At 47.8% G+C, this 19,593-nt stretch overlaps 1 protein-coding gene and 1 long non-coding RNA gene across 4 annotated transcripts in view; one reads left to right on the top strand and one right to left on the bottom strand.

The window, feature by feature from the left end:
• The window catches only part of PLEKHD1 (pleckstrin homology and coiled-coil domain containing D1), a 36,242-nt gene extending 25,367 nt beyond the window's left edge, over window positions 1-10,875 (top strand). Inside the window, exons 7-13 of one of the 3 annotated variants that reach the window (XM_040601334.1) lie at window positions 724-818; window positions 1,744-1,837; window positions 3,138-3,316; window positions 4,063-4,195; window positions 5,424-5,568; window positions 7,574-7,723; window positions 8,331-10,875. In XM_040601334.1, coding sequence (XP_040457268.1) covers window positions 724-818; window positions 1,744-1,837; window positions 3,138-3,316; window positions 4,063-4,195; window positions 5,424-5,568; window positions 7,574-7,723; window positions 8,331-8,491 — 957 coding nt within the window. In that variant the 3' untranslated portion in view covers window positions 8,492-10,875. Of the gene's footprint in view, window positions 1-723; window positions 819-1,743; window positions 1,838-3,137; window positions 3,317-4,062; window positions 4,196-5,423; window positions 5,569-7,559; window positions 7,728-8,330 lie in introns of those variants that run through there. The other 2 variants (XM_040601335.1, XM_040601336.1) reach the window with 2 other exon arrangements.
• On the bottom strand, window positions 4,741-7,604 carry LOC121091475. Its single transcript, XR_005828937.1, has 3 exons — window positions 7,490-7,604; window positions 5,311-5,510; window positions 4,741-5,182 (listed from the first exon to the last, which is right to left on the bottom strand). It is a non-coding gene; the product is annotated as an uncharacterized LOC121091475 (long non-coding RNA).
• Window positions 10,876-19,593: the final 8,718 nt, after the last annotated feature.

The raw sequence follows: 19,593 nt of genomic DNA, 5'->3' as shown, positions 1-19,593 counted from the left end.
TGTGGCGGTCTGGCTGGCTGGGAGTCTGAAGGCTTCAGACCAATACGTTGGGAAAGCAACTCGAACCGTGTATCTGCACCGTGGAGCAGGAGTCGTTTTCTGAATTTATCTGGTGTCAGTGCTGTTTTGTGACCTGAGCGGGGGCAGGACTCTTGCTGTACTTTGTCCCTGTCTCCATCTGCAGTAGGTCTCAGTACGATGGTTTCACTGCTTGAGGGTAGCTTGTGGTATTCAGTGCTCTTTAAGCATGATTTTATTAACACAAAGATAGTATCAGACTAAAGAAGCTGTAACCGTGCAGTTCACGTTTTCCTGTCCCAGTAGGGGTGGGAAGCCAGGTTGAGCTAGCAGAAATGTCACACTTCAGGCACAGCAGTGCTGGGGCTGTCGTGTTCCTGTCTAGGTTTTCTGTATCTGTACATCTGGGTGCCTGGAAATGGTACCTGCACGTTGAGTCCAGCTTTCCCAGGGATCTTTGGACCTTCTGTATATGCACGGCAGAGCTGATCTGTGCAGGGAACATGTCCGGGATTTCCAGGTGCCTGGTAATCTGGCTGGTACTTCTGGATATCTGGAAATCCACAGACACCCTTCAGACCCTCCTAATTGCCCCTGGACAAAAGTGTGGTGGAAGCTCAGGTTAAAAGTCCCAGGCACTGTTAACAGGGAAGCCATTCCTAACTGTGTCAGCAGAGTACATTCCTGTCTTCTCTTTTGGCCCAGGAACTTGAGCGTCTGAACCAGGTCTTGGAAGCAGAGAAGCACCAGTTTGAAGAGGTGGTACGGGAGCTGCGGCTGGAGCAGGAGCAGATCAAACGGTAAGGCAGCAAGCTGTGCAGGGCAGGGAAAGGCTGCAAACTCCTGTGCCAGGCAGCTATGGTGGTGGAAAATCCACAGTTTGCAAAATCCACCTATTTTGTGCGTGTAGGAAGGAGATAAATGGCTATATTGACCAAAACAGGAACAGCTGAGATATGTTTACCTGCATTTGCTATCACTTGTGCGAGAAGCAGAATACAGCTTATTTTATCTTGTATTCAGGGCTTTAGCAACTTCATTTTCAAAGGGCTGGAATGTGAGCGAACCCCAGATCAGTTACAGTAGCACAACAATGGACAGGTGCTAGAGGATTTCAGAGAGAAAATTAGTTTGACCAGCTATGTGGGCTCCAGACATCTGAATCTGGTTTTCCACCATCAGCTGAATGATACTGGGTGGATGATGTTGTCTCATGGAGAATAATTTTGTCATTTTAAGAGTTACACTATGTGAAATATGAACAGCAAAAGTGTTCAGAAAGGGAAGGATCCAAGTGCTTTGCTCTGTGTGATGAAAGGGCATGTTTTACTATTGTCATCGTCTTTTTTTTTTTTTCTTTCCTTTTCTTTCTCTCTCATCCAGTGGGATTTTGCAAGCCATTTTTGTTTTCATAGACCTACATCTGCTTAGATATGACTGCCCTGTCTGGGCTCTTCCAGTTGCAACTGTGGCCCTGCCCTTGCTAGAGAAGTGCACTAACTGTTGGGTTTGGTTTCTTGATCAGGAGGCACAGTAAAGTTCCTGGACGTCCGTAGTGTGTTCAAGGCGTGATGCTTCCTGGCAAGCTCTTGACTCTCCAGGGCTGCCAGTACTAACCACTGGTCACAGGTCCTGTGCTAAGGCATCCACAGCCTGCATGGTCTGAGTGCGGTCTGTGGGGATAGTGTTCCCCTGCAATAGCTATCACCCTTTTTGCTTCTTTAGGGAGCTAGAGATCACAGCCCGCTCCCTTAAAGGAGTGGAGGAAGAAAAGAAAGAGTTGCGAAGCCTGACACAGTCTTTACAGAAAACCCTAGAGGTGAGTGACCACTCTGAGTGACAGCATTTTGGGAGCGATCCATGAGAACTGACAGGGCTGAAAGCAGTGCTGTCCTGTGGGATGCATCTAAGATCCGCTACTGCCAGAGTTAAGTCCTGTGCAGATGAATAAGTTCATTCGGTAGCTGAAACAAAGGCCAAAATCCCCTCCAGAAAAGGACTAGGAGTGATACGGAGCCCAGCAGAACCAACATTTTCTCAGCAGTACCAGGTGACGTGATGTAGGACAACAACCACAAGCGGCAGTTTGGGAAGCTCAGATTGATCACTAGGGAGAGATTTTTCACCAGACAGGTAGGCGGGGAGTGGGAGAGTCCGAGGAACCTCCATCTGGGAAGTTTTTCATAACTCCACTGCAGAAAGCCACAGCTGACCATATCTTGCTGTGTTGACAGACCAGCCAGACAACAGGAGGCTGGACTAGAGCCTGCCAGAGGGCCCTTCCAGCCAACATGGCTATAAGTCTGTGATAGCTTCCTGATTATTTTTCTTTAGCTGCAACTCCTTGAGTCCTGGTGGAAACCGGAGCAGCAGAGCGGCATTCATTGTTCACAGAAGGGAGCATGGTTCCCAGGGAATCATGTACCACATGGGAACTGAGGAAATGGCGTGTTGATGTATTAAACCCTTTCTTTACTTGATATCACTCTGGTGGTTTGGTGGAAAGTGGCTTTTCTAAATGTATATTTTTTGTGAAATTTCCACACAGCTGGCTTTCTGAAGCCTCGATGTCATCCTTAATGTTCATGCAAGTTCACTGCAAGTTTGTCCAAAAGTCTGTTGCTGATATTCCTTTGAGCTTTCCTCGTGCCCACAGTGATGGGTACAAAGAAGGAGCTGGAAAGCTGGGGAAAGACCATTCATGCCCTAGTTGCACACCAGATGCAACGCTTAACAGAAAACTGCATGATATGTCTTATTGCCCCGCAGCTGGATGCACCGCAGAGGGGTTGCCTCTAGTTCACACTGAGGAGCAAGGCAAGGATGGAAGGCAGGGAAGCTGCCTGCATCAGCAATGCACTAGGGAAGCACGATGCTCCAGCCCCTGAGCCGAGTCCTTAACTTGCCTGCGGGTTCTCACCCCCTTGCATAGCAAAGGCTGGGGTGGAGATTTGCTCCTCATGAGGCAGGTACAAAATAAAAACCAGATATTCCTGGTTTTAACCTGAATGAGGCATGTGGATGTAAGGATGGAGGGACTCAATAGGGAGGACCCAGGCAGGAACGGGAGCAGAAATGTTAGATTTGGCTGATACTCATAATCTCTGCCCTTCTTCAAGGAGCTCTCTCAGGAAAAGCAGCAAATGCTGGAGATGCTGGAAGAAAATGAGAGCCAGCTCCCACCTCCAACCAGCCCCAGCAAGGAGCAAAGTCCCATCCAGGGACTGCACTGCAGCCTGCAACAGATTGAAGAGAAGATGCAGCAACTTCTGGAGGAGAAACTCCTGGCAGAGAAAAGGTGAAATGGGGCAGGGGCTCTTACAGTGGTGTCAGAGAAAGGGATGTGGGACAAGATGTGATCCACTGTGAAAAGGATGGTAGGAAAAGAGGTGGTTTCCTCCCTCACAGGTGGGAGGCAATCAGAAAGGGTATGGCTAAATATTTCCAGGCTTAAAATTAGGATCACCTCAAAACTGTTCCTGTGTTTATCCTGAGAACTGCAGAGTGGCAGGATCCTTTATAATTTCCATCCTTGGGCGTGGTAAAGGGAAGAGGACGCTTCTGCCCTGCTCAGGCTTAGTGGTGCCAAATAACATGACTATCTGCTGACTTGCTTTTTTGTTGCCCACACAAGACCTGTCTGGAAGCTTATCTGGTTCCGTGGCAGGAGGCCAGCTTATAAACACCTCAGAAGGGACAGACTGAGGCAGGGCAGCCAAACTCCTTGCTGCTGCTTGGGTCTGCTCCTTTCAAATCGGGACTTAGGCACCTGATTCCGTTTCATGGTCAGGGACTTGTCCATAAGAAGTGTTTGGTGCTCCTGGACCTTACCTAGGGGTTGAGAATGTTCCATTTGAGAACTGTTCACCTGGCTCTCTCCAGTAATGCCTGTGTTATTGAAGTGACACACAGACGGCGCTCCTGTTAGCGCGTCTTCGCCGAGGGCAGCCGGGGAGTTAAGCCAGCCCCAGCACGATACTGAGCCCCTTCCTTCCTGTGGGTTGTGTGGGGTGGGGATGGTTGTCTTCCTTTGCCGTGCACCAGGATGAAGGAGAATGAGGAGCGGTCCCGAGCACTGGAGGAGGAGCGGGAATTTTACTCTGCCCAGTCACAAGCGCTGCAGAACTCGCTCTTGGAGCTGACGGCAGAGAAGCAGCAGACTGAGAGAGACCTCAAGGTAACCCCTGCGTATGTCACCCAGTGCTGTCCCTGGGCCCAGACTTCTCTCATTTTCCTTTTCAGCCCATCCCCTATCAAGAGGGAGACTTGCTTTTATTTTCTTCTCATTTTGTGGTCGTAAATCTTCACTTGCTATGCTTCACATCATGTGTGTGTGTAAAGTGTGTAGTTGCTGTGTTGCATCTGTGTAGCACAACTATTTATTTTCTCACTCTGAGGCCTGATTAACCCATTCAGTAAAAGCCTTTTCATTTGCTACTGTGAAAGCAACATCTAAAGATTGAGGGAGCAGGGAAAAGAGTATAAGAGGAAAGTAGACACAATGAAGAGCAAAGATTATTCCAAAGAAGTGTTAATGTGGATATTGCAGAACCGAGCAGAAACCTTCCCTCCTTACTTATGCTCACAGAATCAATCTTAAGGGTTGTAAATCTTCAGGAACCTCTGCATGAACTTGGGTTCAAAAGCAGAGGAATGCAGATGAGGTACCAGCCCTCCTTTGTTATCCCAGTAATGGAAGATATCTTAATCGACACAAAGGTGATCAGACAAAGTATGCTATTTTATTTTAAGCCAAATGATGTAAAGGTTATGCTTATTATTGGCTGCTTGACATTCAACCTCTTTCTACAAATATTTTATCCAAAAAATACTCCAATTCTTCTTTTTCCTGCACCTCCAAGATTTTCTTATCCTGTAACCTTCTACTTGGCCAAACTAAAGCTACATTGACCTAATCTGTACTAGTTATTCTCATTTGCTAAGCTACTACTGATATTCTTCTATATTTCTAACTTTTCTTGTGTTTTGTTTCTGAAACTGAGTACTGTACGCCCCTTTGTTGGAATTGACTGCCTTTATTTCAAGTCCATCTCAGTTGGAAAGACGTCCTGTTCCTGCTCAGCTGGAAGTAGCTGCATAAGCACAAATTCATGTGTTGAAATGCCATCTCTGATTCCACATGGTTCATACAATGAGAGGGAAGCTGTGAAAATGAAAGTCAGAGAAAAGGAGAATTACTAAAATAAGCTGGACTTATTTTATTTATTCTGTCTGAAGACATGAGGAACAACTTTTATGTTGTCTTACAATATTTCTGTTGGTTTTCCTTACTTTCCTCTTTTCATTTTCATCTGCTTGGTGGGTCCCTCACAGGTCTTGTGAGTTAGCAGGATGGTTTACTGAGATGCAAGCTGGTTTTCAGCAATGCTTATTCTTTTCCTCAGGCTGAGGTGAAGGTGCGCATGGATCTGGAGAAGAGACTGAGAGAAGCTGAGGAAGCATTGCAGAGCTTGGAGCAAGGCTTGAGTTCTCTGGATTGCAACAAGGAGAAAGAGGAGAAGATGAAAGCAGATGTCAGTAACTTGAGAAGTAAGTCAGTTATCCATCCCCCCTACTGATGAGCAAGGTCTGAGAGAGGAAATACTTCTATCCATCCTCCCAGACACAAAAAGAAGTTCCCAAATTAGCAAAGCCTGCATGTAATGTGCTGTCCCAACTCCTTGTACCTTGACCACACCTCTCTTTTGAGGAGCCAGAACGTACTATGCAGGCATCTGGTATTCTGCCCTCAAAGGAGAGCAAAATTATCCCAGCCTTCCCTGTTGGGTGGAAGACAAACCTAGGTGTTTGGTCAGAGATGACCAAATGCTTTCCAAAATGTCAGACAGGGGAGCTGTGGCAGAGCTGTAAAGACTGACTAGGTCTGAGTTATAAAAAGTCCTCTGACTCCCCTCAAGACAGTATTTTTTCAGCCTTGGTTACAAGAATATCATCAGTTTAAGGGGGACTGTGGTTGCTGTAGCAACGTGCTGGTAGGTGACCCAGGAGGTGAAGTTTGGATCCTTACTCAGAGGTGAATCACTGCATCAGCCCAGCACTGTTGTGCTGAGACAACTGCAGTCTGCAGGTCAGGTGTAAGACTCGGATTCCTCACAGCTTATCCCTCTTCCTGTGCTTGCCCTTTTTCTTTTTTTTTTTTTCTTTTTTAAAATTTTATTTAGGAGATGAGGCATTGCCCTAGCATCTGACTTCTCATGTTTGGGAACTTACATTAGCAGCTTAAACTTTGTGAAGTATCTTGCTTGTTTTCCATCCTCAAGTATAGTGCAGTGGGAAGCTGTTGTGAAGATGCTGTATCTGTACAGTTAAGGCTTCATTTCAGTGACAGGTGGATGTATTGGGCCAATATAGAAAAGCTTAAAAAAGTCCTGCAGCATTCTGAGCACTGTTACATATTCAAGTATAAACACATGTATACATAGTTTATATATATAAATGATAAATATATATTTATGTATGTAAATAAAATAAGTATTATTCAGTAGTTTCTACATCAGACTTCTAAACTGAGAGAAAAGGGCATGATTCTGAGCTTCATCCTGCTGGCTCAGAGCCATGGTAAGAAAACAGAGCTAAGGTGGCTATGTCAAGCTCGGCTTTCAAACAGAGCTGAGCTACCTGCACAGGGCATAAGTGAGTAACCTCTGGCACTGAATTTCTCCTGGCACTCATTTCCAATCTTAGATTTTGGGGTATGTTTTCTTCAAAAGATCAAAAACGTATTGACAAGCAAAACACTGGAGAAAGTGAGGGAAGCACTGTTTTCTTTCGTGTCAGTCCCAGCACAGATTGCCTCAGCCCTTCCACGTGACTCCTGAAGCTCTGCCCTGCCCTTTCATGTAAGAGCTGGGGCACATGAGCCCTCTGAACAGCAAGGGACCAGTGGCAGGCAGGAGGACAGCAAGACTGGAATGGCAGAAGACACGCTGGTTAGACCATAAGAGGGGAAATGAGCAAGGAAAAGCAGCTCATGTGGCAGACCGGGACAGAATAGTTGTCAGAGTTTGGACGCAGGGCTTTCCATGGACCCTGTAACGTATGTGTGTATATGATCGTGCTAGTATTTACTATACTCTTGAGAAACCCCTGGCCATCTATGACCTGGGTGTGTGCCTGTGCCAGTGCTGCCAGTGCCTCCCTTTCCACAGTTAGACTTGACTGGTTTTAGGAGTCCCTCAAAGAAAGTGCAATAAGTAAGGCTTCAGACCCTTCTGCTGCAAGAGAGTTGATAAGTTTTATCATAATGTCAGAGGCTTTTGGCAGCTGAATCATAAGCAGTTGTAGGAATGGTTGATGGTGAATGGATAGTTGCAGTTCTTTCTATAATTTGAGTACGCGTTTGTTGGGGCCTAGAGACTTTTGTCACTTTGAACTTGTTCATTCTGATGATACTCGGGAGCTTCATGGATTGTTCTTCATGAGGATCTAGGGAGGTGTTGAATGTCATTACCTGGCTCAGCGAGTGCAGTCCCTTATGACTGGCTCATTGCTTGAAGTGTCTCTCCCATCACTGCTCACAGTGGTGTCTTCTCAGAGTTCTTTGAAGAGTGCATCCGCAATGCCGAACTAGAGGCCAAGATGCCCGTGATCATGAAGAACTCTGTGTACATCCACAAGGCTGCCACTCGTCGCATAAAGAGCTGCCGCTTCCACCGCCGGAGAACCAGTGCTTCATGGAATGACTGTAGGTATCTGTCAGCTTCTTGTTCTATATCCTGCAGGAGCAAACACGTGCAGATGGGGCTGACAGAGCAGTAAGGTCTGCAAATTTGTTTCGTATTTCATACTCCCTAATGGCAGAATGGAGCTACAGAGAAACGTGGAGCTTCCTTACCCAGAGAGCAGGCACTGAGTCTGCGTACTGGTTGCCTGTCTCTTCATGTATGTTGAAAGTTAACTGATGTGATGGTTCCAGGCCCCTAAAAAAACATGCTCAAAGCTGACTTCATCTGAATGCTTAGTCACAGACTGAGTGGTGTTGGAAGGGACACCTGGACATTGCTCAATCCAATCCAGTGCTTGGAGTGGCTACCTGCAAGGTTAGATCAGGTTCTACATAGAACCTTAAATCAGAGGCACCTGTAAAGGAAAAAAAAAATGTGTTTCCATGCTGTCAGCATTTTCCTCCTCTGAAAACAGTAAGGTGAAGCTGTTAGAGTGCAATGGTTAGCGCATCCCTCGCCAAGCTCTCAGTCATGTTGATCACGTGGCTCGTGTGCTCTAGTGAAGCTTCTTCAGTTTGTGTCCCTGACAAAGGATGCTGACCTTTCTGTGCTGCTCTTTTTTTTCAGTGAAGCAGTCCCACTCCTTCATCTTCTCACATGCAGAAGCTGAAAACATTGAGGAGCTGAAAGAAGCAGCCAAAAGACTAAGCCGGGACCAGCACTTCAGGGAAACTCTCTATCAGATCATGAGGTCACAAAAGGATTCTGCTTCGGGTGATGAAAAGTGACTCTTGTTGGGAGGGGACTTCTGATCTCAACTTGCCATTCAGCTCCGCAAAAGTTATGCCATTGGGCTCTAGGGTCATAAGGGAGATTTGCCCTTTGATAGGGAAAGTGGGGGAAAGTTGTGCATAGGCAACTCCCTCAATGGCTTTGCTTTTGTTTGAATGCTCCCTGTAGCCTGGCAGACCTTCTCTACTGATCACTCCAGATCTGTTTGCTTCAGCTGCTTATGTTAAGCCACGTTTTGCCAAGATGCCACAGTCGGTGTTAGTGAACCACAGACCGTAGCTTAGGAAGCACCTTTCCTTTCCTTTCCTGTGTAGTCCGTCTGCCAAACACAAGTGCTTCTGAGAAAGCCCTTTATCCCCCTATGCTCCAGCTAGTGTAACCTCCCCAGCTGGGCACAGTTTACCCTGTTCTGCCTGACCTCTTCTAGGAAATGTTTTGCTGCCCACCCCAGTCAGTCAGTGCTTCGGTGGGATGTGTTTCCTGGCACATTTCCTGAAGACCAGAGCAGTCCCAGCCTCCCAAGCACAGACAATAATATGAAACACAAAGCAACCTCTTGATGCTACATCATTTCAAGCAAACAGTAGCAACAGAAGGTGAAGACAACCTGAGGATGCTGTGGGTTTGGCTCCAAGGAGGATCATGTGCAGAGAAGAGCTTATAGGTAATTCAGTGGCATCAGTGCAAGCTGGAGGGAGGGCTGCATTGTGCTGACTGTGGGCAGAACACCCTGGGGCCACCTTTGCACATTTTTTGTATTGGGACATCTGGCTGTGTCATTGCCGGGAGGAACAGAGCTACGTGCTGCAGAAGGTGTTATCTATAGGCAGATTCAGTATGGAGGAGCCTTTGACTTGGCTCTGACAGCTTCCTCATCACCTCCATAAAGCAAGCTGGAGGACAGGTGGGTGAGTGTCCAGCAACAAAACCCCCTACCACTTGGAGAATTAAAAAATTATCAGCAGTAAGCTGTCAAGGCTGTGAATGTGGTCATCTCTCTCTGTGCTGCAGTGAATAGCCTGTATCCAAGGCTTTGTACTGCTTTCTACCAGTACAGGCTATCTTGGCCAAAGTGGGACCTCTGGCAAATCAAGGCTGGACTGGGAGAGGTGCTGTGGACAGCTTACTCAGAGGTGGGTTTCCGGCTGCCTTTGTCCCCTCCCAGGTTCTTACCATGTGTTTATTGCAGGGGAGGATTTGCTCTGTGTGTGGTCACCCTGTATGTTTCAGGAGAGGAATCTCTTTGTTGTGGAAGCTTTGCATCCTCTCCCACCAATTTTAACCAAGCAGCTGGCTAATAATTACCCACTCTATAGTAACTACCCACTCCATAGTAACAGCACTGCCTGGTGCTGGCAGAGCACGACCAGCACACTCAGAGTGATGCTGTTATCCCCGTGGTATGAATTGGGAAACAAAGGAATAAACAATACAAAGATGAATGAAGTTAGCAGCATAGGTACAGTTAGGGCTCAGGGGGTCTGAAGCACAGATTTACCGGGGTTTTCAGGGGTGTACCTCTCATCAGTACCCCTAGTATTATGTATGTCCGGTGACATACATAGTAAGTCCATAATAAGAGATAAGAGTCCTGCTTACTTGTTCCACACAGACTGTGACACTGCTTAGTCCCAGGCTTTGGCTTCTGGCCACTGAAGTCATTCCCTACCAATTCAGTGCTGTTTCTAGGGAGAAGTCAGGGGTGAGGCTGGGAAGAGAGCCTTGGCTTGCCAGCCAGAGAAGAAATGTTGATGCTGGGTGGAGGAGCGTACTGGGAGGGTGTGATGGTCTGGGACAGAGTCACTCTGGTGTGATCAGAGGAAAAGCACCAAAGGCACAGCCTGTATTTTTCATTTCAGGCAGTTACTGGCCAGTATCTTTCTACCAGGCAATGGGAGGGTCCAGCACTGAAGGCTGACATATTTGTGATGACAGGTGATGCAACAGAAAAAGAAAATTTGCATCCCTCCTTAGCATGCCTGATCCTTCTATGTATTTTCCACATGTGCTTGCGTCCTAGAAAGCCACAAATGAATTATTGCTCCTACAAGACTGAAAAGCTGTAAGAAAGCAATACAGAGCTGTTTTTCCCCCTTACACTGTCCTCACATCATGTAACTGGCTGTTTTCCAGTTACAAGGTCTATATTATGTGATGCTGGAAGGAACAGAAGAAAGGACAGCCAGGGAGCATATCTGTAATTCAGGCATTTAGGAAAATCACCCTGTGGCTTGTGAATGCAGCACCTTTGATCTATTACCACCAAAAGCCACAATATCAGACTTTGCAGAAGTATTGTACTCAGGAGGTAGCCACATCAGGTTCTTCCTTTACCATGCATATTGACAGCAATAAATAAATAAAAGTTATGCTGACACTAGAGTGAATTCCTGTGTGCTCCTGATACACTGTCGACTGAAATGATGGTAAATTGCCTCTGCAGGAATTAAGGAAAATCATTGTGACATGCTCATTTACTGCCAGCCCACTTCATCTGCTTCATCGAGCTGTTGTGTTACATGCTTAACATCACCTCTCAAAAGGACTGGCTGTATGTAAAAATGCTTTCACCCTTGCTACCCACTTCCACTTGTAAAATGTGTGTATAGTTAAAGCCAAGATGTATCAAATCTAATGAAGGAATCTCCCACTTGCTTACCTGAAGCCTATGTGAACAGCTCTCCGTGTAACCAGCAAGGCAGGCTGGTGGGGAGCATCGATGGTTCCTTGTTGCAGATGCTAGTCCTGCAGAGGGATCTACTACCCTGTAAACTCCCTGACAGAGTCAGCACAAAGCTGGGTCTATGCACCATAGCGACTGTCTCATTCTGTTTGAAGGACACAGATTTACTGATTTCAATGTTATGTCTGTATTTTTAATGCAATACAGTAACAGGACGGTGGCTTACAGATAGGTTGCTACCTCTGTTCAAATAACCTCCACTAGTAATCCTGGGTTAGATCACTTTCTCCTACTGGGAGAACCAGGAATGAGATGAGAACACCCTCCACTCAGGAGAGCTCCCTAAATTGTTTCCCTGTGTCCAAGGATAGGAGAAGATATAGGATGGTTTGCAGCTCTAAGATTTTTCTTCAGAAGCTTCAGAACAGCCGGATTGTGGCCATTCTTCCATCACCTCCACCTGCTGGCTATCATCTGGGACCTTCTCTTCCCCATCGAGACTTTCCCTGTTGTCCCCTTCAGAGACACTTTCAAATACGGTTTCCTTTGCAGACATTGGCAGGTGTGAACCTGCTGATTCTCTTCTGTGTCGCCTTGCCTACTTCTCACAATGTGAACGGTGCCTCCCGCTAAGGTTAATTTAAAGGTTAATTTCATCCTCTACATAAGCTGCACGAAGCCTCCAGGCTGCTTCAGTCCCTGGTGTAGAAGAGTGATTCCTGCTGAAGGACAGGGCTTCTGCGCTCCCCTGGTGCTCGCTGCCCCAAGGCTTTGCTCCTGCACAGAGGTAAATGGCAGGGAACGGGAGGCAGCTGCAGCCTGGCTCCTCCACGCGTGCTGCTTCTGAACGAGGGAAAGTGGACAAGAAATGGAAACTGCCCTCGGGGTCAGAAGTCAATAACGAAGGAGAAATGGTTGCGTGCTATGCACTGCTGGGCACAGAATACAAGTGACAGAGGCTGGTAGAATTTTCAGCTAGAGAGTGTAGCTTTTTTTTTTTTTTTTTAGCTCAAGGTGGTAGGGAGGCTTTCCGCTTAGGACATTAGTGTAACAAGGTCTCTCTCTGGAAATAAGATGTTGGTTTTTCACAGAAATAGTCTGTTTTGAATACTTTTCAATGCAGTTACTCGTTGTTGCTAGAGGGACAGAAGAAGATGGCTCACGTTGTGTCTAGTAAGAAGTTGCTCCCAGGAAGGTGGCCGTGCTCTGAAAGTTTTTTTCCAGGGTTTAGCTTCAGGCTGGTCCTGGGGCTTGCCTGGACACTCAGTGCTTCTTTGTGCTGCTGTGACTGTGAAGGATGCTGTTATTTTTAGCATTTTCTACCTGATGCTCTTGGTGCAAGGACAATTCTGTAGTTTTTCGCCTAGTCCGTGCACAATTTCTTATCCACCTAGCTTGAGCATGGCCACCAATGAGAGAAATGACCAAGCCTGAGGAACTGGCTGTAGTCAGCCACCTGAGAGCTGGGCCAGAGGTGTCCTGTGGGGGTGACAGTCACCATAAGCGGGGCCAGGTGGGACCATCAGCTTGGCAGCCACGTGTGCTTTATTGACAACCTGCAGTACCTCTCTGCCCACTGAGATCACATCCCTTCTTCTATATTAAGTAGCATTTACTTCCTGCTGCAGGTTTAACTCCAAAGCCAAAATGGATAAAGATCCAACCGAGTACTCGCTCAGGTGTCTGAGCTCTTTCTGCTTGTATTGGCCACCAGTACGAAGTGTAGGATGTGCTGTACTGCTGAAACCAACATATTTTTTTATCCCCCCCCCATGTTGGCAGATCTGGCATTTCAGAGGAAGAAAAATCATAAAGGCCACTTTGTGAGGGTAGCAAAGGCACCTTTTGCTAAGTCAGAGGTGTTGCAATAAATAACTCGGCAGGGTCATGTGTTCTTATTTTATGATCATGAAAAGTGCAAACTTTGCATTGCTTAAAATACATGAACTTTGCTTACCCTTGAGTTCTTCTTGACTGCACCCCTGCCTCAAACCTCTCTGTGGAAACCATCCAAGAGCAGAGGAACAGGTCCCGTCCTAGAGCTGCTGCTACCATTGTTTTCTTCATCATTAATTCTGGGGGCAGGAGAAAGCCCCTGTTTTCCTCTGTATGTCAGCAGCTGCCTGCAGGAGATGCCAGCCCCTGCTCCTCTGGCATGAGGAAAACGGGTTCTGTTTTTTGTTGGCTTTTTTTTTTCTCTTTTTTTTTTTTTTCCCCCTAAGCTCTGCAAAATAGAAGTAAATATTTTTAGCATTTTAGCATTTAGGGGGCTTGAAAATGAGCTGTTTATGGTGGGCGTGAGAAAACTGACTTGGTGCAATGGGATTAAGCCCAGTTCAAAAAAGGTGCTGGCTCTTTCAGCCTTGATGCAAGCATGGCTGGAGGCTTGTGTTAGAGCCACTGCTGAAAGCACAGGCACAAACAAGAAAACAGTACGCATGGTGGAGTTCCATCTTTGGGATGGTTCACAAGCACTCAAGGACCCTGGGTGACAGAGGTAGGCTGTGCTCTTAGGTGCACTCATTTCAGTGGCATGTGAGACTGTGAGGAGACTTAAAATGACTTGGCTAGAAGGTGGGAATGCTGTGGCTTTCGTAGCAAGAGAGGAGCAGGCTTGCTGCAAAGATTGCCAGAGAGAATGGGTTGCAGCTTACTTGGGAACAGCCAATGAGTTCATTCCTCCTTTGCTTTCCTGATTCTGCTGGCAGCACAACACTCATGCTTGCCGCAGGTGAGGACAAGGTGAGGAGACTTTACCAGGAATGAGACTGAAAAGTAGGAGTGCAGCAGGTGTGACTAAAAACTAGAGCACTACTGATAGTGGGTTGGTGTGCTTAAAAAATAAAGCGTGTCCTATTTCTCAGTAAGCAAAAAGCACCCTGGGTCCCAACTGGAGTCCAGTCCCAGGTGCTCAGAGAAGGGTCTGCAGCTAAGGCCCCCTTTTCCTCTCCCCAGCTTACTGCTGCTGAGCAAGACACAGTGAGAAAACACAGCTGAGCTAGCACTGGCATGGCCTAGTTAGGTGATGTGGGGACGTGGCTTACAGTTGTCCTCCTTTGCGGGTAGCTGTGTGTATGCAGCAGCTGCTCAGAGGGGCAAAAATCAGTATGTTGGTACTGGAAAGGTTTTGGATATCTACAGGTTGACTGGCAGAAGCTGGAAATTCCTGCAATTCTCAGTTGATCTGGATGTTCAGAAACTTCTCTAGCCTGCAGCAGCAGCCCTCTAGATCCCCCTTTGATCGAGCGTGCAGTACTTCAGACAAATGGTCTGACCCACGAGGGGATGTGGGGAATAGCAGTGAAGCCAGGCACACTTTTTTTTTTGCTCCTGCTCCTAAATGTCTCTTGTAGTTTCTCCTTGCCCACAAATAAAGAACAGGTGTGGTTTAATGCAGAATTTATCTAGATTGAGAGAAACAATGTGCAGGCAGAGCCAGCTTTCCTCTCTATGTAGGGGGAACGTGGGCTCCAAAATGAGGACAGAAAAGTCCCAGTCATTCAAAGGTACCATAGACGGGTAAAATAAGCAATTGTGCAAAGCCTGGGTGAGGAGAAGTGGCAGGACACACTGTATTCAAAGTCTGAAGCCAGCCCTGCACTAAGGGAAAATGGATTTGTTTGGAGGAGACTTTAGCCCCTTGCTTTGACTGATGCTGAGGGAGCGTGTCCGCTAAATCTATGTTCTCCTTTTAGCTTGTGGCTGGCTCCTGATGCTGGCCATGGGATTAGGTTTGGTGGCTGCTCACTACAAAGAAAATCCCTCCAGCTGTGACTAACTGCTGCTGAGTAACAGCCTTATTCAAAAGCAGCAGGGGGGTTGTGGCAACATCGAGCACCCCCAGACCTGTATGCAGCAAAAGACGTTCGTGACACCTCTCCAGCCAAACTCACAGGGGCTCAATGTCACGGGAACCTTTGGCTTCCCCCTGCAAGCAGGCAGGAGCTCAGCTTGCAGCCCTGTGCTGCCATGCAGGAGCAGAGAAACCCATACCCACTGCCTGAGCTGCTCCTGCATCCCAGCGCCCGCACTGCCTCTGGCCACTTGGATCCCGGCAGGGCAGGCCTGTGCCCCTGACCTTTCAGCAGCAGAGTGGAGGGAGGGGATTTAATGAGCCAGCCTTAGGAAAGGCCTTTGGGAGCAGGTGTGGAAGGCACCTCGTTCATTCCCTGAAGGGAGAAGAGCATCTCCCTGTCCCTGCCCGTGTAGCGCTCTGCTCTACCCACCCTTTCGGTCCCAGGTCAGTGCTGGGAGGCTGCAGGGGCTGCCTGGCGGGGGGCTGCCTGTGCTTCGTTCCCAGGTGAGGACAGGAGAGAAGGAGAAGGGAAAGCAGTTGCTTTCCAGCTGAATTGGAAGGAATGAGCAGACCTAGCAGGGAAGCAAAGAATAGCTGTTGCAGCTAGCAGACTGCAGAGGAATAAAGCTTCCTGATCATCTGTCCTTGGCCAGACAGGAGGGAGCAGACCTGAAAGATGTTGGTTCTTGTTTGTTCTGGTTCTGGTGCATTCCCTGTGTCAGGAGTTTTGGTCCTGCCTGTACTTGAAGAGGGTCGGAGCATGAGGAACATCCCCTCCCTCTCCCTCCCTGCCCATCCAGCTCTCCCCAGCTCTGAGCAGAATTGTGAAGGGCAAGCTGGCTTCTCCCTGGCTTCTCCCCACCTTCCCCTCCAGCCTGCTCCCTCAGCTGGCCTTTGTTGTTCATCTTTGGCTAATTGCGGCTATCTCACGGGCGTGGAAAATAGCATCGCCCTGGCAGGCTCTGCTGCACTGGGAGCGGTGGGAGGATGGTGCCACCCAGGCAGGGGGGTGCCATGGTGGAGCTGGGGAGCCACTCCCCTTGGAGAGGGCAAAGGAGGTGAGACCTGGGCTGCAGATGACAGTAGCTGCTCATGCTTTTTTCATAACACTGGCGTTCTGTCTAGAAAATATTATTCATCCTACTTGCAAAGTCTTTCAGACTTGAGTGTTTCATGCAGAAAATGCATAGAGATGGGCAGCGAATACCCGGGGCTGTTAACCAGGCACCTTCCTTCCCTGCTCCACAGCCCACTTCATACGTGGCTTTGGGCCAAGCCCTGCAAGTGCAAAGGTGGGCAGGAGGTGCCTGGTCCCCCCTTGCCTCACCCCTGCAGTGTGGGCCCTTTCAGGGTGCACGTCCCAGCTCTTGTCCAGGTGTGTTTCACAGGCGTAAGGGGCAGGCTGAGGAACTGGTGCCTCTGCCAAACCAGCCTGAGTCTTTGCTGGGAGGCTCAGGGTTCCTGTGCTTCAGAAAGTCGGCTGGCATCGTGTGTCCCTTGCAAGCTGCTAACGAGCATGGAATCCAACTCACCTCACCCCCCTCAATGTATTCACACACAGGTATGTATATATGTGCAGATGCATGCATATATATACACACATACATAAAATGATGACATGTATTAAATGCAGATCTCAAATATATGTCATCTATTGAAAGAAGTATTTCATAATGAGGTGTTTTTTTTTTTTCTTGTTTTGCCTGAAAATAATTTGCCCAAAAATAATATGCTCAGAAATATTTTCTGTTTTTTCCTCTGATTTTCTTTCCTCATAGGCAGAGAGCAGACCAGAAAGCTTTACTTTCAGGTGAAACATGGTGTGCTTTATAACTGAAGGTCACCCTGGAGTCTTTACTGTAGCTGCCACTGCCAGACCCACAGAGAAAGCTGCGTGTGAGCAAACAGCCCCAGCAAGGACAGCCTGTTAATCCTGCACAGAGAAACAGTTCTGCTCCTCCACCCTGCAGCAGCCAGGTCAGTTGCAGCCTCAGTTTTTCCAAGTCTTTCAGCGACCTGCTCAAGGCATGGAGCTGAGCATCTGTCCGGCTCCCCTGGATGAGGGTCAGTGGTGGCAGCTCCCTGTGGGCATGGCAGGGCATGCAGCTCCCACGTGCAGAGCAGTGCCAGTGAAGGGGGCAAGCAGCCTGTCCCAGGGCAGGGGCTGGGGCATGGGGCTCAGAGCTGCTGTGGGTTTTAAAGTTGGTGTATAGAAAGCCTGATGGGCCCTTTTCCTTGCTGTTACCTTTCTCCTGATAAATAGTCTCAAATCACGAAGGCTATAAAACTAGTGCATTTCCTAGTCCTAATATCATGTAAATAAGCCAGGTCAGACAGCTGGCAAGCCAGAAATCTCCTCCCCACTTTCTTATCTGCATGATTTAACAAAATACAACTACATCCTAAAAGCCCTGGAAATGCATCCCTCTTAAATGCATTGGGGATGTTTATGTCACAGAAAAGAAAACAAGTAACCTTTTACTTGGAGGAGGAGGTTGTGTGTCCCCCAGACAGTGGACAGTGTAGCTGCACAGCAAGGAGGAGGTGGTGTTATAAAGAAAGATTTCCTGATTTAAGGCACTGAATGCATTTGAATTGTTCTGCAGAATAATTTGCTTGCACTTTTTACTGCTGTAATGGGATAGCCAAAGAAGCAGAAGCCGCGGCTGCTTCTGCAGCAGGAGACATCAATTATGGAGGAAGGAGGACATGTTGTATAAGGTCAGGAGACAGTAGAACAGACAGGACTATATTCTGCTTTTTCTCTGCCTGTCCAGGTGATGTTTGTTGTGAAAGGGTGTGAGTTCCCAAGGCAACAAGAAATGAATCTTCTCTCCTTTCTGAGGAGACATGGGTCACTATTTGCCATCCCTACGGCCCTGGTATCACAGCCTGCCATGTTACGGGTGCTAATGATGGTAGTGAGGTCATAACTTCAGCTCACTTTCTGGAGGCTGGGTGTGGAGAAATGTGAATTAAACATAAGCAGGATGTGAGTACTCATCTTTGGATGGACAGCTGTGCCAAAGACAAATCAGATTTTATTTTACGGAATCTCCTCTCTCCTTAATCTTCAGGGATTTATTGAAAAGCTTAAAGTTAGGAAAGACCACTATGGCCTCTAATCTCTTCTCCTGTCTGCCACAGATGAATACATTTCACCTACTTACCACTGGGTGAATTTTAGCATTATTCTAATCTATGGCGAGAAAGGCTTGGGAACAAGATCTGCGGCATGTTGTCTCTGGCACTTACTGGGGATTTCCCTGTCTGCATTATTTCTGCCTGGACCAACACACACCTAAACACGCCCCAGCATGAACCCTCCAGGAGGTGTTCCAGAGCAGCACCTGGCTGGGGAGCATGTGGGCTGGCTGTGCATGTGGCTTGGCTGTGCACGGAGAGCTGAAAGGCAGAGGGGTCCCCAAGGGAAACCTGGCAAACCCAGCTGGCAGCACCGGACCAAGGGGGAGGAGGGGAACCAAAGTGCTTGGTGTGAGGGACCCCATCTCACACAGCAGGAAGGATTTTCAGGCCACACCACCTTCCATGGAGCTGGCATCACTAACAGGGAAAAGAAGGAAAGCAGTGGCTGGCCCAGACTCCTCACACTCACTGCTGAAGGAGTTGTATTTAATTACATACATTTTCCAAGGGCTGTTTGTATCTAGACATATACAGGCCGTTTTTTTCAGGACTATGTGTTGTTATCCAGGCTAGTGGCTGTAGCCTTTGGAGGCTGGGGGGTAGTGAATTCACTGGAAGAGATGATCCTTTTCTTGGTGGTCATGCTGTCAGCTGGACCATGATGGAATGTAGAGGAAGTCATGAATAAAGTCTACTTGTAGGGAGAAGTGAAGCTCAATGAAATGGGAAAATCAGTCTAAGCAGAGGTGCCTGGCTGGAGTTTTGTGGAAGGAGAAGGCAGCTCATGCCATCCCCCAGCTGACCTGGTAGACTTGTGTAGCCATTGCCCTTCCTGGGGAGCAGCTTTTAACTTGACCAGAACAAGCCCTGGAGTACATACCCAGCCACAACCTCAAGCATCATCCCTGTGGAGAGAAGCACGCAAAGGAGAGGTAGAAAGTGCTTGATTTCCATGTGGTTAAAAGGGTTTCTTGCACATCTGTGCTCCAGAGCAGAAATGTGGGTTTTGTGATGGGATTGTCCAGCTTTCTGCTATGGCCAAAGTGACATTGAGGCTTGGGTTGTGGTGGCTGCGGGGACAGCGGCCGTAGAACAGACATTGAGGAGACAAGGCCCCTGGCAGGCTGCAAGGCAGACAGCTCTCGGATGCACGTTCCCCCATATCTGCTCTTCAGAGTCACTTAATGAAGAGAGCAATCTTTTTTCCTAATTAAGACCAATGCAGAAATATACGTATTATCAGATTTCCCCAAAGGCGCAGAGAGGTGTAGGTGGGAAAGGGAGGGGAGCTGAGAAGCAGCAGCTGAGTGGAAAGCCAAAGCTTTATTAGCACTCAGTTTTCCACATGGAGCACTACGGGGTTTTGTTGTTTTCACCTGAAATAAGTGATGGGAAAGAAGGACCCTTCTTTGCAGCTAGCTTATCAGGTCCCTTGCAGGGCAGGCAGGTTACTTATTCTGCCTGCCAGTCCT

Source organism: Falco naumanni, chromosome 7, assembly GCF_017639655.2.
Source record: "Falco naumanni isolate bFalNau1 chromosome 7, bFalNau1.pat, whole genome shotgun sequence".
In the NCBI taxonomy this organism is placed as follows: domain Eukaryota; kingdom Metazoa; phylum Chordata; class Aves; order Falconiformes; family Falconidae; genus Falco; species Falco naumanni.
The sequence above is the reverse complement of the archived record's forward strand: the minus strand, read 5'-3'. Positions and strand labels throughout refer to the sequence as shown.